Source organism: Ammospiza nelsoni, chromosome 2 (assembly GCF_027579445.1).
Source record: "Ammospiza nelsoni isolate bAmmNel1 chromosome 2, bAmmNel1.pri, whole genome shotgun sequence".
Classification (NCBI taxonomy): Eukaryota; Metazoa; Chordata; class Aves; order Passeriformes; family Passerellidae; genus Ammospiza; species Ammospiza nelsoni.
Genome location: NC_080634.1, coordinates 28,309,241 through 28,324,799, shown reverse-complemented (window position 1 = coordinate 28,324,799; position 15,559 = coordinate 28,309,241). Strand labels below are relative to the sequence as shown.

General features: G+C 44.7%; 2 protein-coding genes across 3 annotated transcripts in view; both read right to left on the bottom strand.

The window, feature by feature from the left end:
• Positions 1-6,637, bottom strand: part of LOC132069797 (uncharacterized) — a 55,636-nt gene extending 48,999 nt beyond the window's left edge. Inside the window, exon 1 of one of the 2 annotated variants that reach the window (XM_059466237.1) lies at positions 4,620-6,637. In XM_059466237.1, the coding sequence (XP_059322220.1) occupies positions 4,620-4,748 (129 nt within the window). In that variant the 5' untranslated portion in view covers positions 4,749-6,637. The remainder of the gene's footprint in view (positions 1-4,619) is intronic. The other variant, XM_059466238.1, reaches the window with a different exon arrangement.
• A 23-nt stretch (positions 6,638-6,660) lies between these two features.
• Positions 6,661-15,559, bottom strand: part of MAB21L3 (mab-21 like 3) — a 31,373-nt gene continuing 22,474 nt past the window's right edge. The window contains exons 4-7 of the mRNA XM_059466236.1: positions 13,143-13,434; positions 10,623-10,804; positions 9,652-9,846; positions 6,661-6,896 (exon numbers count right to left, since the gene is read on the bottom strand). Of these exons, the coding sequence (XP_059322219.1) occupies positions 6,663-6,896; positions 9,652-9,846; positions 10,623-10,804; positions 13,143-13,434 (903 nt within the window). The 3' untranslated portion in view covers positions 6,661-6,662. The remainder of the gene's footprint in view (positions 6,897-9,651; positions 9,847-10,622; positions 10,805-13,142; positions 13,435-15,559) is intronic.

Sequence of the window (15,559 nt, the reverse complement as noted above, 5' to 3'; positions counted from 1 at the left end):
CCACAATCACTTTTAACCCTCCTTACCACCTCAAGCAGAGGCAACTCTGCACTGTCATACAAAATTAAACTTCGTCTTCATTCTCCAGTCTAATCTCTGTCTCCACAATATGATCCTGAGGTATAATCTGATTATGAACCTTCATATCACACTCTAACAAATGGCCCCAGCTGCCAGGCTAAGCGGTTTAATGAGATACTGTGTCAGTTATCAAACCAAAGGCAGAAGAGACACTGCAGACAAAGGCACTGCTTGCTCAGTCCCATCCCCAGGATGGGACATGAAACTAATGTTGTGTCTCTTCTGTAAGAGGAGCAGACCTGCCCTTCTGCAAGAGTTTTGATGGAGAACTGTTCTCTGTCAGGCAGGGTGGCAGATGCTCCATGACTGGCAGCTGTGAGATGTGACCACAGTGTTGTCTGGCCATGAGGGTCTGAATACAAGACAGAGAAAACACAGTTTGTCTTTAGTCAGATGTTATTACATCTGATCCAAACATAAAAGCCCAAGATGTATCACACGGCAAATCAATACAGTTGTTTGTTAATCCAAATGCAATCAGACACTTTTTTTTCTTCCTGTCTACCTAAGACCCACCCTTCCCCCTCAAAAGTGCAGCCAAAACATAATTCCCTCTCAGTGGCTAATGGCATTCATAAATTACGCTCAAGATCCATTGTTCATATAATCCTTTTTGCTGCTATTACGTCTGGTCACTGATTTGTTACCTCTCCAGTCTATGGCATTTTAATGACACAGCTAAAAAACAGCCAAACTCTTCAGCTTAGTGATAAAAGCTGGATATGTGCAACAAGGAGGAATGGTGTCTACCACTAACTCAAGGGGAAGAAGTGTGGGAGAACTACAGGCCAGAGCTGGTTGTTGCCTGGGGAAGGCAGAGAGGAACAGGCTGGAGCAAACAGGCTGGAGCAGGAACAGGCTGGAGCTCATTGATTCTGGCCTGAGCTCAAGTCTTATGGAGATGATGGAGCTGTTGGCCCATGGCCTCGGGAACATGGTTCACTTCCAAGACAACCAGACCACAGCAAGCCTCTTAACCAGCCTAACCTGGTTTGCCAAGGAAATAATTGATGATAGTCACTCTTTCTTTGAAGTTGCAGTTGTTTTTTAAGTTGTTTAACTTGACCTCTGTGTGTTGTTTCCTCCTCAGCACAGGGGTTATACTGCATGGATTAGTATATCAATGTGACATTCCATTGCAGGAGATACTGATGAGACTCCATCTGGAAGGTTGCAAACCAGCCTGGTCATCTGTGCAGAGATGAATTACCCTCAGTGTAAAGCAAGAGTGGAATTACACTCAGTGAAGAGCAAGACTGGAACAGAGGTTTTATCAGAGAGAAAGAGACCACAGAGTCTGGCACATCTAGTCATGCTCAGCTGAAGGTAAGGGAGCTTATGATTACCCTTGTGATGGTTGCACAGACAGCAAACCCCATGGAGGGTGAGCAGCAGCTTGATCTGTACTGGTACAAACCAGACTGCACTGGCTGTGAGCACATCTAGGCTGAAAGTTCAAAGAAAGCTCCTAATGATCTGTGTGGGTCTGAAATAATCTGCCTGCCTTGGGAGCCAGGGGCAAAGTATCCACCCACCTTTGAAAGTATCTACCTACCTTTGCTCTCGGTTAATCTGGGGATAAGGACCAGGAAGAGCAGCAGATGGATTTGGTGGCTGATGACATTCCTCCCAGTCCTCACCCCTTTAAAATGGGATCGTAGGAATTCAACATTGATGTTCATTTCCTTAGTAAATTTTACAGTGGATTTTTAAAGTGTCCTCTGAGCTGCATTTTTGTTTTAGTTCACTACTAGCTTGAAACTGGATTTTCTTTCAACTGTCCTGAATTAACCAGACTTTTTCCCTGGAATGCATTAGCTAGCCTCCTGGAGCTGCAGTGCATGCAGCCTTGCCCTTCAGGTCCCCCATCTGTGTGGGTGACAATGCTGTCACCAGAAGGGCTATGGCCTGCCCTCTGCTGCTGGGATGCGCTGCAGAAGCAGATGGGTGTAAGGTGCCTGCAGCTGTGGCACAAGAGGTTTGGCTGTTCAAGTTGCTGGATAACAAATGGTGCCCATCTCCTCCAAGGCAACATGAAAAATGTGATGGGCCAGATTCAACTGAGCCATGGCTTGGGATCAGGCTCTGGACCACCCTGCCCATAAAGTGGTGCCCTCCCAGGCTGAAGCAGGCTCAGTTCATGCTTCTTGGAGCTGCTGGCTTGTGTTGCTGCCTGATTCCAAGAGTGGCTTTTCTAAGAATGGAAACAAAAAGATATTAAGATTTTTAGTCCAGAAATCTTTAAGTATCATAAGCCACAGTTGTGCAGCTGGTAATTACCACCACCCAGGGGAATCTAGGAAGATGCCATTCTTTTTTTTAATTACTACAAAGCCTTTCAACTTGATTAATTCTTTCCTTAATGCATTTCCTTGTAATTTGTATTTGTGAAGATGCTAATGGTAAATTAGACAATCTTTCCTATGAAAAATACATTCTGTACTCTCCATAAGCTTGGTTTCTGGTGGCATCTGTGCATTCTTCATCACCCATCCAGGAGATGCCTTCAAAGTCAGGTGCTGATCCTTTCCTTTCTTTCAGTTCAAAGGTGTTGCTTGAAGCAGAACTGACAAGGTACAACTAACACAGGTACAATTAATGAAAGCATCGTCCTTTTCTCTGTGCTGCAATGGTTTGGGTCAGAACAGACTAAAACACATTTGCTACCTGGAGCTGTTTAATTTCCTTTGAAATTGTGTATATTACTCCAGCCAGAGAAGTCAGATGCCAAGGAGGTCAAGGGCACCACAGCCTTCTACAGTAATGGCACAGGTTGGCCTGAAAGGGTGAGTGGGATCTCTTGCCATGATTTGAACACTGGCTGCTGTGTCACTATCTCACATGACATTGCAAGGCCCTCAGATGAGTGTTGGGGGTGGGATATAATAATAAAAAATATATTTCTCCTCAAAACCAGAAATCCTAGCATTGGTAAGCAGAAAAATATTTAGAGTGAAGGCAAAATTATCCTGCCTATCATTGTCCATGTTCCAGCTTTGCTCAGAGAGGGCAGGCTGCTCCCCTGGGAACATAGTTTGCAAGGTGATCTAACTTCATTGCTGGGCACCATTTCAAACTGGAGTGTAAGTGAGGGTGAGTAGATGGTCTGTAATGGCCTCTGTGCACACCTGGGTCCCACGAACTAAAAGAGCTTTGATGTGCACTGAAAAATAACTATTCCCACCAGAGCCAAAGGGGTGGCACCAGAAAACTTGTTCCGAGATTTTTTTTTTTTTTTCCTGGAGGAGGGAGAAAACAAGAGGGAGGCAGAGGAGCCTAAGGCACACATGGGAGTCATGGCCTAGTCCCATGGAGAGAGGGAAGGACCCTAATGGAGCAGGGCAGTGGCTATTCCTGCAAGTTCCCTGCTTCCCAGAAGCCTGCCTGCACTTTGCTTGTTGGTGCTTTCCCAATCGAAGGCTGTTGGGAATTACTGCAAGCCTATCAGAAACAATAAATCCATATTCTGGCTCTTAGAGCTTCCAGAATTTAGAGACTTTTTACTCAAGTCTTGCTATTTATTAGAAAGCTCCCCCATGGTCTCTTCTCTCCTTTTTGGCAACAGAATTCAGCATTAAATCAATCGAGCTCATTTGTCTCAGCTCGATGATAATAACAAGATACTCATTTTAAGAGCAAGATCCTGGATTGGTGTTTGTGCTTCAGAGAGACATTGCCCTCTAGTGACTAGAAGGCAGGCTGTGTAAAAAGACAAAACATCACGAGTTTTGCACAGTTTTATATGTCAGAGCAACACATTCAATTGAAATTTCTGACAGATGGAGCAATGCTGACTGTGGCAAGGGCTGAAAATGCAGCAAATACTCATGAAAGCAGTGAAAAAGAGAGGGAGAGAAAATGGTCATCACATTCCTTCCAGACATTCTGAACAAAGAACTTTTGATTAAACTTATTTCAAGAAAGTTTGTATTTGTCCAGATGCTCACTTTTTAAAAAGAAAAATTATAAATATGAAAAACATAAAACTTATTCTGTAGCCAAAACACAATGTGGTATCTCTTTTTGGAGGAAAATTTTGGGATGAGGCCATGATTTTGCAGTCAGGCTTGGTGTATAAGTGAAAAGCTATTTGCAGAATGTTTACTATGGTAAGAAATGTGATAAATATATTTGGCAAGTTTGGTTTTTTTAATAAGAGACCTCCTGCACAACTCTCCCACAACCACAAAAAACTGCCTCACAACAAAACCCCACACACCCAAGCAGACCTGCATGAGATGATATAAGATAGTAGCTCAAAAATGTCTCTGAAAGGAATTAATTCTTGTATTCAACTGCTTCCATGAACACTTTAGTCCTTTCCTCAAAGCCTTTTCCCTTTGCCAGTGGCCACCTGTATCACATCTTGCTGTTCTGGATTAAAAGCTGCAGGATTGTTCCTGTGTCTTTGTGGTCAGTAGTAATGTACCTTCCATGTTTCAGTGGTGACAAGGATATTTTCTGCCCCAGCATATGCTAGCTGCTGCATTTGCTTGTGTAAACAAGAAGAAAACAGAGCAAAAACGGATCAGACTTGCCTCAGAGCAGGGGTCCATCGTTCTGTGGTTACTTCCTGGCTTTGCTGAGTCATTGCTGGCTGTAAGAGGCTGCCACTGTGGCAGAGCAGTGGAGCATTCCATGTCATGGCTGTGCAGCACACAGTGCATGCCCGTGGTTTTGCGTCACAGCAGGCTGTGACCCCAGCAGCTGAGGACTCTGATACACAGCTGCATCCAAGTTAAGGTATCACCACTGAAACATTTTTTTTCACACAGCTATAAAGGGAGATAAATTCTTCAACAGCCACAACTAAATCCCACAAGAACCATACATCAGAGCAGTAAAATATTAAATTTGGGATGAACAGGTCTGAATGTTTTGCACTGTTTTCAAACAGTCTGAATTGTTTTTGCCCTCCTCTAACTTCAGAAGCCAGCCCTTCAACCGCAAGACAAAATCAAGATGAGACAGGAGACATGACTTCATTGCCACAGCTGTCTGACTCTGCCTGGCAGATCGGCATCTCCTTGCGCGTTACGGGAACAGCTCAGCTCACAGGAAACAGGAAAGCCACACTTGAACAGGAGGTGTCATCATGAAACTGACACTTGTGTCCCATTTAGGGGGCCTGGAGAACAAAGGTCTAGCAAGAGAAGTTAACTGTTGGAAACAGTTCCACACAATGCAGTTACCCATGTGGAAAGGTGGCCTGGAGGGTATTCGAGGTTCGGAGCAACGCGGCTGCCGGTTTACGTGGTGGGATCAGGTCTATACAAGGTGAGATCTGGTGCAGGAGACACAGGACCACGACCAGGCCAGGACCATACAGCTGGGATCCTTCCTGCCCCGTATCTGCCCTGCTCAGAAAACTAGGTGACAGCCTGCTCCAGAGGCAGAGGCTGTGCTGGAGACCCGTGGCTGTACCAGAGTCTGCCACGATGGGGAGATGCCGTGCCACGGATGTACCTCATGCAGCTCCCTGGAGCGCAGGATGCAAATCCCACCTCTGCCAGCCCCCTTGGCAAAGGACTTGTTTACTTTCCTGCACAGATGTCACAAAAAACCCCACCAAACCGAGCCCAAAATCCCCTCTATCTTTGTTTAGTTTCAGCAATTTAATAACATTAAATCCAGCATTCTTTATATTAATTCTAAAGCTCTGTTCTTTTGAAATACTAAAATTCATGTTGTTTTGAAACTTCCTCAAAATTAAAAGCACTGAGAGTCTTGGAGTTAAGAGCCTTTGAAAAAAACTCTCTTCTGCACTGCATCCAAAAATACATAGGTGTTAAGAAGTAGGGAAAGACCTGCTCCTTGTCCAGCCTGCTTGGTAGAGCCAGGGATGGGAGTGAAATCTGCCCTGCCAAAGTCCCTGATTGTATGGCACTAACACAACACCTGGCAAAGGCAAACATGAAAAAGACATATTTGAAGAAATTGGAAGAAAAACATAATTGGAGGAGAGAAAAATGAAGAGGCAAACCCCACTGTTCTTCTTCTTGCTTCCATTGACCTCTTCAACACTAGCAGCATGTTTAAATCCCTACTGGATTCCTAGTGGAGCAGGATCTCCCTGAATTGAATTTCCTCTGAGAAAGCTTCCAGAACACCTCAGAAATGTTCCTCTGCCCCTCTGCAGAGCTGGCCTGTGAGGTAAGCAGGCAATTAAACCTGCTGTCCTTGTGAGAAAGGTGAGTGCAGCAACAATACAAGTGCTGGGTTACAGAGGCAGCAGAGCGAGACTCCTTTGCGCTGCCTTTCAGCTTAGGTGCCACAAGACTGGAGACACAGAACAAGGCAGTTGCCTGCTCTGACTGACACACAAAGTTGGGTTTCACTGGCTGTAGCTTCCAGGCAGGCTGTCACTGTTGCAAGCAAATTAGATCAGCTGGGCATCAAGTGATGCCTCCCATCAGTTTTCACCGCCCACCGCTGCCAGCTCCACACTTCTCTTTAGCGCTGCATGTGCCAACTGTCTCACAGAGCCAGCTGCAACATCGACTGGAAGGACACAGGGAGCAACCACAGGTGGGGAGAGGAGCTGGGGATCCACTCAGGGCTGGGGCATGACTTTGCCTGCCTTAGTCCAGGCAGAAAACAGGGTTCTCCAAGAAGACTGCCAGCTTGCTGGCCACCAGGTCCAGGTCACTGGTGTTGGCATATTTGAGCAGATTGGTGTTCTTGAGAAAGTAATGCTTGAGGAAGTGCTGGCTTACACACTTGTGCAGCTTCTGTACCAGCCTCAGAAAGGCTTCAGGGAAGCAGCGCCAATCCTTGGTGCGTGGGTATTTTTCACACGTCCAGAATAGCACTGTCTGCAAGAAGCAGATGGGAGAGAAGATGTGTTAGAGGTTCTGTCGAGGGCTCACACAGCTTACTAAGGCACTTTTAGTGCTGGTAAGTGGCTGACAGCCTTGGAAATCACAGAGACTCACGCTGCTACCTCCCTGTGTTAACGTTTCTGCAGTGGAGGGATCCCAAGTGACCAGGAGGAGCAGCTTGGAGGTGCCTGGTGACGATCTCTCCTCAGAGGAGCCACTCTCCACTGACTGAGCCAGGAGCCCAAGGAAAATGATCTCACTAAAATAGTCTTGGCCTATTTGCCATCCTCCAGAAGGAGGCTCTGTAGAAATGCCAGGCATTTTAAGCTGTAGAAAATGGCCTATTATGCAAGGGTAGAAGCCAGTAGATGCAAGGAGGGACAGAGCATAATGAGATCAACATAATTATTTGTTAGCTTCAGCTGTGTTTGTGCTGAAGATACATGAAGATCTGCATCCTAAACAGACTGAGATTCCAAGAAGCCATTGCAGGTGCAAGGCTTGCTTTCTGGTCAAATGCTGCCTGATTTTTTCTGACATGTGATATTTCATGTCTTATGTTCTATTCCCCTAAAATTATTTTATGCAATTTAACATTTGAGAAATACATAGTTAAAATAACAGAATGCATACGATTATTGCTCTTATAGTATTATTTTTACACCGCCTATGTTGTATTTTCTCAGACTTTCCCGTAACTGAGAAAAATTTTCTCAAGGAACTTAGACTTACTGTACTAAAAAAGCCATACTAACTGCCTTGGTCAGCCTGAAATAACTTTTTAAAGTTCAAAATCACCTATTCTGTGTTCAATAATTCTGCTAAGTCCCTTAACTATCCTTTGAATCCCAATTTTATTTTGCAAATTCAGCTACCCAAAAAGAGACTTAGACATTTTGAGAGGTGGCAGAACTACAGTCTTCAACTTGTCTCTTTCTACAGAGGTAGAATTTCACCTGTAGTTGTACTGCAGACAAATTTCTTCTCAAATGTTTTTCAAATGTGAAAAATTTTTTGTTCACAGCTGCAATAACCACAAAGCCTTTTCTTGAATGTCACCAGGGAATAAAGACATAGTGAGGAATTCAAGCTATAAGTCTTTGAGAGCTGCTCCTTGAAGACTTGCAGAGCAGTTGCCTTCTGACACACTAAAACTACTTCAGCAGGCAGCAGTTGCAATGGAAGGAAAAGGAAAACAGTGCTGCTTTTCCAGTCATGAGCCCAAACAAGTGATTTATCCCCAGCATTTATGTCCCTAGCTGCCAGCTCTCTATCTACAGCATAGAGTTGGCTTTCAGAACGTACCTAGATATTTTTGAAATTCCAGATCTCAAACTCAATTTCTATGCAGGTAAGCAAAAGAAGGGCAATTATGTGGTCCTCTCTGGCTTTCAGAGCTTCTGGGATACAGATTTCCTCTGTCAGAGAGGATCTTGTTTAATCCTAATTGCTGGATACCTCTGACAGGGGGAACCTGAGGATGCGAAGAAACCTAACACTAAGCCTCTGCTCAACTGCTGGTTTAACCACTGACTGTTTCTCTCATTTTTCTTTTCTTTTTCTCCTGTTTTTCTTTTTAATGTGAGTAATTTTGAAAAATTCTTTCTGTCTGGTAAACCAATCCTCTCTTGCCGTAAAAGCTGGAACTATAGTTACAGTAAAGAACTGAAGAGCTTCTGAATAGTTTCCTACTTTAATCAAGAGTCCATACAACAGCACTTCCTGCACATCTGCTCCTTCAGCCAGGGGAAACATTGTTCCCAAGGGTTAAATGGTTTTCCACTTTTCTTACATATGACAGTTTCCCCATCAGGTTGTTCTTACAGGCACTGAGGAGTTTTGCATTCAGCTAAGCTATAATCAGCCTCATCAAATATTTTTTTACTCCATCTTGACTTAAAGTAGTGCCATGACTGTAACAGCATTTGATGGTTTTTCCAGCTTTTTCTTTAGGAAGAATCTTAGCATTGCATTTAGTTTTGGACACCAAGAGATCAGTAACTACTGTAGGAACCTAATGGCTTGAGGCTTCAAGGTGGGAAAAGTACAGCCTCTCCCTGGCAACTCCAGGAGGAAGAATCCCAGAAAACAGGATTTTAAATCTATAATCTAACAAATGGTGCTGCCTGTGGCCCATTGGTGTCTGCAGCTGTCAGACGTGGGGACACAGTCATAGCAGAGTCTTCTCTCTCTTCTTCACAAATCTTGTTTGAAGTCATCTTGAACCCTGAAATATTTGCAGGGAGGATGCCACCACCCCTTTAACTCTTTCTTCCCTTCCTACCCCAAGTGAAACACCACCAGAACTGTAGTTTGCATCTAAATCATTAATAATGCTTACCTAAGACAGTTTTGTTTGGTGCATATCCATAAAGAAAAAAATCACTATCTTTCACCAGAGAGAGAGGGATGGATATAGATGGCTGGGATAGTCAAGAAGGAGGAATTAAGTGTGTAATTACAGACAACAGTATAATGTGAAGTCAGAACAGAGCAGGGGCCTCAACTCCATTTATGTTGCTGCAATCATAATGTTCCTACAGTCCTTAGTTTCTTATTGAAGTTTGGAACACATATTTAGTGAACTCCTTGCCACCACAAAGCAGTGAAAAGGTAAAGCAGTTTTGACAGTTACCTTAGAAGTTACACAGGTGCTACACTGATTTACACCACAACATTCTGGCATTACTGGATGGAAGCCCCTGCAACAGATCCCATGACTGTAGGTAGGTATCAGGGTGATGCCTACCTGAAGGTGATAAGCTGTGATGACAGGCTTATTGCCAGCACACCAGACATCTTCCTTCATCTGCCTCATGACCCTGAAGCACTTCCTGCGACAGCCGCCATCTTCATCAAGTCCCTCCATGAGGATGTGCTCAGCACGGGAGAAGCACAGCTGCCAGTGATAATTAGAGCGGGCTAGGAGGTCGAAACCCAGCGACTGTGGAACAACAGGGGAAGTGGGACAGCAGATCAGAGACAAACTTCTCCCAGCAATGCAGGTTACAAAAGCATGTGTGACACCTCTCAAAGCCTATTCTAAACAGGGTTAGCAGAGGCAGCAAACATGAGGCGCGCTCCCATCTTAATTCTTAGTTGAATAAATGTGCATTTTGCATTGTTTCCTTGTGTGCTGGTATCACTTACTGCAGGGAGATCCTGTTCCAGAACCATCATGCACAGTACCAGCAGTGCCACTAAAGCAGAGGTGCAGCTCTGCAGGCACTTTGCTGTGGAGGAGGAGCTTGTGCATAAGAGGGGAGCAGGACTGGAAGGTGGAATGGGACCTGCAGGAACTTGGCAGCTGGGGCTGGACTGAAGTGCCAGAATCCAGCCATGAATGTTGTAGGGAAAGATGGGATTGAGCTGGAAGGAAAACTGCAAGACACCAGCCCATTTGCTGAAGTCTTACATGAGGCAGAGCAAGAATAATGCATGTCAGAGCTGTGTGATGCAGGCTGAACTGTTTGCCAGAGACTCACGCAATTAAAAAGCTAACTCAGATTTTTTTTCTATAGAATTCACCACTGTAAGGGGGCAGAAACAAAATCCAAATAAATTCTGACAGAATATTTTGAAACATTGCCTCTCTCTTTAGAGAATACATCTTCTAACCCTACTGCCATCACCATGCAGTTCTTCCTTCGGTAAAACACTGTCAGACACCTGAGAGGTAAGTTACATCCCAGAGTTAAGGGTGTTTTTTACAGTGTTTACCTTGATGCATTGCACTTTTTCCTGAGAAGGCCAACGCTTAAGGCAACGAGGCCACCGGGCTTTCTCAGGCCAGCACGTTGGAATCTCCACAGCAGGGACCAGCTCCACCTCAACCTGGGATTCTGACGTCTCCACAGCCACACGGACCACTGAGCTGAAGCTCTCCAGCACTGTCACTTTACCTGTGAAAGGACAACAAGAGAAGAAAATATAGATAAAAAGGTCCTTTTTTACAAGCCAAGCAAGAGGCTGTCTAGGACCTTGCAGTTCTATTGGTCTGTCTTAACATTTTATCTTCAATAATATGAAGAATACAAGAAAAACCTAAATCTATGCAAGTCTATCCTGGGGAATGAGAACAGGAAGATGAAAGAACAAAGTTCTTAACTTTACACTCAATTATAATGCTTTTTTTTTTTTTCCTTTGTAGGTCCTCTTAAATCCTAGGATCGGGTTCTTAAAAATAAAGCTAGACAAGTGATGCAACCTAACATTTCTAATGGTACACTACAAGGAGATCACTGTAGATTGGAGAGGACCAGATTAACACTTCCTATCTAAAGATGTTCTTCCTTCAGAGAATCTGAGATCAGACCCTTGCCAGATCACACTTAGCACTGCCAGTCATTCAGAATGTTTTGTGGGGTATCTGTAAAGTTTGTTTCTGGAGATGCACTTGCACAGAAGACACTACCAGAATTTATGGTCTGTTGTGCAGAGCAGTCACCCAGAAAAGGCTAACTTATACATCACTGCGAGTGCTGAGTGTTAAGAAAAGTTAGTTCCAAGGTGATTTGGAGGAAAGAAGTTTCCTCAGTGTGAAAGAAGAGTTATCTCCAGGAACAGCACAATCTAAGAGTACAGAAAGGAAAGCAAGCTGCAACTAATGGACTTTGTGGGATGTTTCCTGTTGGTCCAGTTGAGTTCATGGATGAAATTTCTGTCCCAGTCACTGAGGAGGATCATTGTCCCTTCAGCTCTGCCATCTGAGCCAATTGCATGTTCATCCTCTAACCCACTGAAGTGAAAGCCTGAGCAGATGAACATAAGCAGTTTAAAAAGCAGAGTGTTATCCCACCTCATTTTGAGTGGCATGGGCTAAGGAGCAATTCATGGGGTGAATTACCTTGCAAAGAGTAGAGTCCATCCCAAACAGAACTTCATAAACCTCAGAAAATCTATGTGCTATTTCCCTGCTGAGCCAAGCCTGGCATCAAAACAGGAACTGTTCTGTTCCCAAGCTCCCAACAAGGATTTCTAGCAGCTGAAAAGTGTTAGAGCAACCACTGTGTCAGCATGTAAATATGTTCATGGCTTTTCCAAAAGCATTGCAATGCTTATACCTATTTTTCCACTAATGAAAAGTGAGACACCTCAAAAACTGATTTTGCTAGTGCTGAAAGAATTAAAAAACAGGGAAGCAAAGATATCAGTGAAGTTTTTCTGTAACTTTAGCCATACTGTGGGATGAAGGAAGTCCATTCTTCACAGAGACAAACAAAAATGGTAATTGCTTTTCCTGACTTCATCTTCGCCCATCTCCTCCCAGCGGACCTTACAAAAAAGGCATCAGAATAATCAACCTAAACTCCACTCTCTGGGGTCCTTGCAAGTACCTTTCCTGCAACACTCAACTTTCACTCAAGAACTTGATGTGACTGTGAATGTGACTGCTACCCAACACAAAAACTTTCACATAAGTGAAGCCTCAGAAGCAAGCCTGTTCCAGCTGGTCTTTCCAGCCTCAATGGTGAAATTTCACTCCTATCCACCTTTCCATTCCTATGATAACAAGTATTTCCTGAAAAAATGCCATTATCTAGCAGAGCTTGACTTTAACATTTTTTTTCCTTGGACTACAATTCAAAGTGCGATCAGATGAGTGGAAATAGCTTCTATTGCTCTGAAATACAGAAGACTCATTAGGCTACCAATGAATAAAGTCATTCTGGAAACATGCCATGGGAAGAGGCACCACAGGAGTAGCTTGGACACTGGGGAAAAGAGCACTTGTCCAACATACTTTGCTTCAGTAGAAGTCCCTCTACTTAGTTCCCACCATCCCATGCTGGAAAGCTGTGGGCAGCTAAGGTTTCCCCAGAGCATTATCTGCCCTACAAATATCTTCAAACATATTCTTCTCAGATGTACACATCTTTCCAGTATCCAATTTTCCTATACTACCTTCTTTAATAATTTAAATATATTGCAGGTGCTGTAGTAGAGAAAGATTTTTTCCCCAAACTCCTAAATGTTCTAAAAATCAGGGCTGCCTCTTAGTTGAAGAGGGTGATGTGGCTGGAGACTCTACCCAAATTCCTAAGAAAGGAGTAACATCTTGCTACAAAGAGCCCAAGAACTACTGAATTCTATCTTCAGTGCAGGTCTGTGTCTGTCAATGCAATTGCTTGAAGTTTTCCTGGTTTGGGAGAGTTTTGCTCAGCTTCTGACCACACAAGGCAAACACTGTCTGTGTGTGTGTGTGATGGATTCCCTCACACCTGTCCCCACCAAACTCACTGGAGAGGTTACAGGAGACAATCGACTTCTCCACCAGCTCCCGGAAGACGATAAGGACCTTGGCTGGAACCAGATCACCCTCGATGTTCACATCCTCTTCATGCCACTGCTGGAGGCTTTTTGAGAACTGCTCCACCTCCAGCCACTGGTGCAGTTCCTCAGGGTCTCGCACGGAGGAGAGGAGCTTGGCTCCATGCACGGTGTAATAGCGCCAGTGCCGTACCTGGCACTCCCTGTAACCCGTCAGGCCACGCAGAGGAACTGTGATGAGGAACTGGCTGGGTGCTAACACCTGGGAGAGTTCAGAGACATTGAGAGAGGAGACAAGGGCAGATCCATGAGCTAAAGGAAAACAGGGTTGAGGAAGTACTAGGTCAAAGTGGGGGCTTGGAAAAGAAGGACAAACCATGGTATGATGGGACTAACTGAACACAGCCAGGACCAGTCTAAGGGTTACCTTGGAGGCATGCAGACTAAAAGGAAATTGTCTTAGAAGGCATTTGATGTGAAGCCCTTAGAAGATAAGAGCTCACTGGCTGATTTGCCACCACACCTGCCATGTTTTCCCCCTTCTCTTGCTATTTCTAGTCTGCAGTTGCATGAGATGTAATAACCAGCAGCTTCCAAGGAGCAGAAAGGCATGAGAGAATATGTTTTGAGATCCAGTCAAGGGAAACCCAAATAGTGCTAGTTATTATCTCAGAATTGTTACTTGAGATAAGCCCAGAGTCCAATACTAGTAATAACTATGGCAAAAAGTGCACCTTTCTGATCTCTTTCAAAGTCCACTACAGACAATAGCAAAATAAGGCTATGGCACATTAATTTTACAAGTGTTTCACTCTGTTTGACTGACACTTCAAGGGACAGAGACATAAGGCAAGTGACATGCCTGAGCCTACAGAGGCTCAGAGAAACTCCCAGAAACAAGTCCAGATCCTGGCCTGCTGTAATAATGGAACTGCATCTCCTGATGAACATGACAGAAACAGTGTAAGGATGGAGGCAGAAACCAATGGACAAGGAAGCCTTAAACAGGCTTGTTTGCAAGCCAGTTCATTTGCCTTACTTGGGGAAAACCCATCTTCCAATAAAATCCAGTTCTGAGACACTATTTGCAAGGAAAGAATGAGGTGACTCTAATACCACAAAACATCATTTCTCTGGCCCAGGGCATAGCCAGACATGTCCAAGAGCTACTTTGGAAGCATCTGGCAGTTGTGGTTCCAGAAAGGGTGTTCAAATTCCTTCAGATTTTTACCATGTTGGCTTAGGAGTTTTTCAAGTCCACTTGCTACCAAGCCTAACTTACACTGGCATAAGTAAAGTGAAGCTGCTGCATGAGCAGGATGTGAAGTGACAGCCACTGGTGTGAGGTGGTTACACCCACGGTGAATGAAACACGCTAGTCACTCTCCTGTAACAATCCAAAACACTCTGGTAGTCTTCCTCAGCTCAGATCAGCTGATTTAAAGTATTACCACAGAAGTACCAGGCCCCTGAGGGCAGTAACAAGCTTTATTGTCCCTAAGCAGCCTTTCTGGGACTTCTATCCACACCTTCTGCCCATGGGTCTGGGCAGAACCCCAGGTTAATAAACCATTTCAGGTTAGCCCTGGGCTCCAGTGAGTGGGGCAGTGGCTTGACCTCAGACCTGACTTACCAGCAGACTTTCCTGATGATCCAGACTCTTGGCTGGCCCAGCTGCCCTCCTTGTATGTGTCACACTCAGGGACCACAGGGCAGGGGCTGCCTTGCTATGCTCCTGCCTATCTCTCTCTCTCTCACAGGGAGCAGCTGGTCTTCTCTGCTCCTTGGCAAGAGATTTGGAAAATAAAAGATGGCCAGCCAGAAGCACAGAAATAGCAAGGAAAACACCAGGATGCTGCTCTTTTGTCAAACATAAACCATAAAGGCAGGAGGACGCTGAAAGGATGACATCAAGGATCAAGCTAATCTGCACATATCAGGTCTGGTGGGGCTGAGAAATCCTGTGGGCAGCTCAGAAACAGAGCAGTAGGAAAAAATACAATGGCTGTCATGCAGTTACTGCTCCTCTCACTGCCTCAGCCACATTTGCAGTTAAACAACCATACCCCCCAACTAAAATGCTGTCTTGTATGCACTGGCACCCAATAGAGTGCAAAGGGAAGAGCTGCACATGTTATGTGAGTGCCTACAAATGCAAGGGTTCTCCACCTGGGGCTTACCAGAAAACAACAGAATGCACAAGGCTGGGATTCACACTGTAAAGCTGGGCAGCTGGTGTCTTCTTGGCCTGAACAAATCCCAGTCCCACACCTATGCTCTGTCACACGATGGTCTCACACACCATGTGCAGGCCACGGGCCCCAGAAAGTCACAGGTTCGAGCAAGAGTCTCCAGTTCTGGGGTATGTAACTTGTGGCCAATTCTGC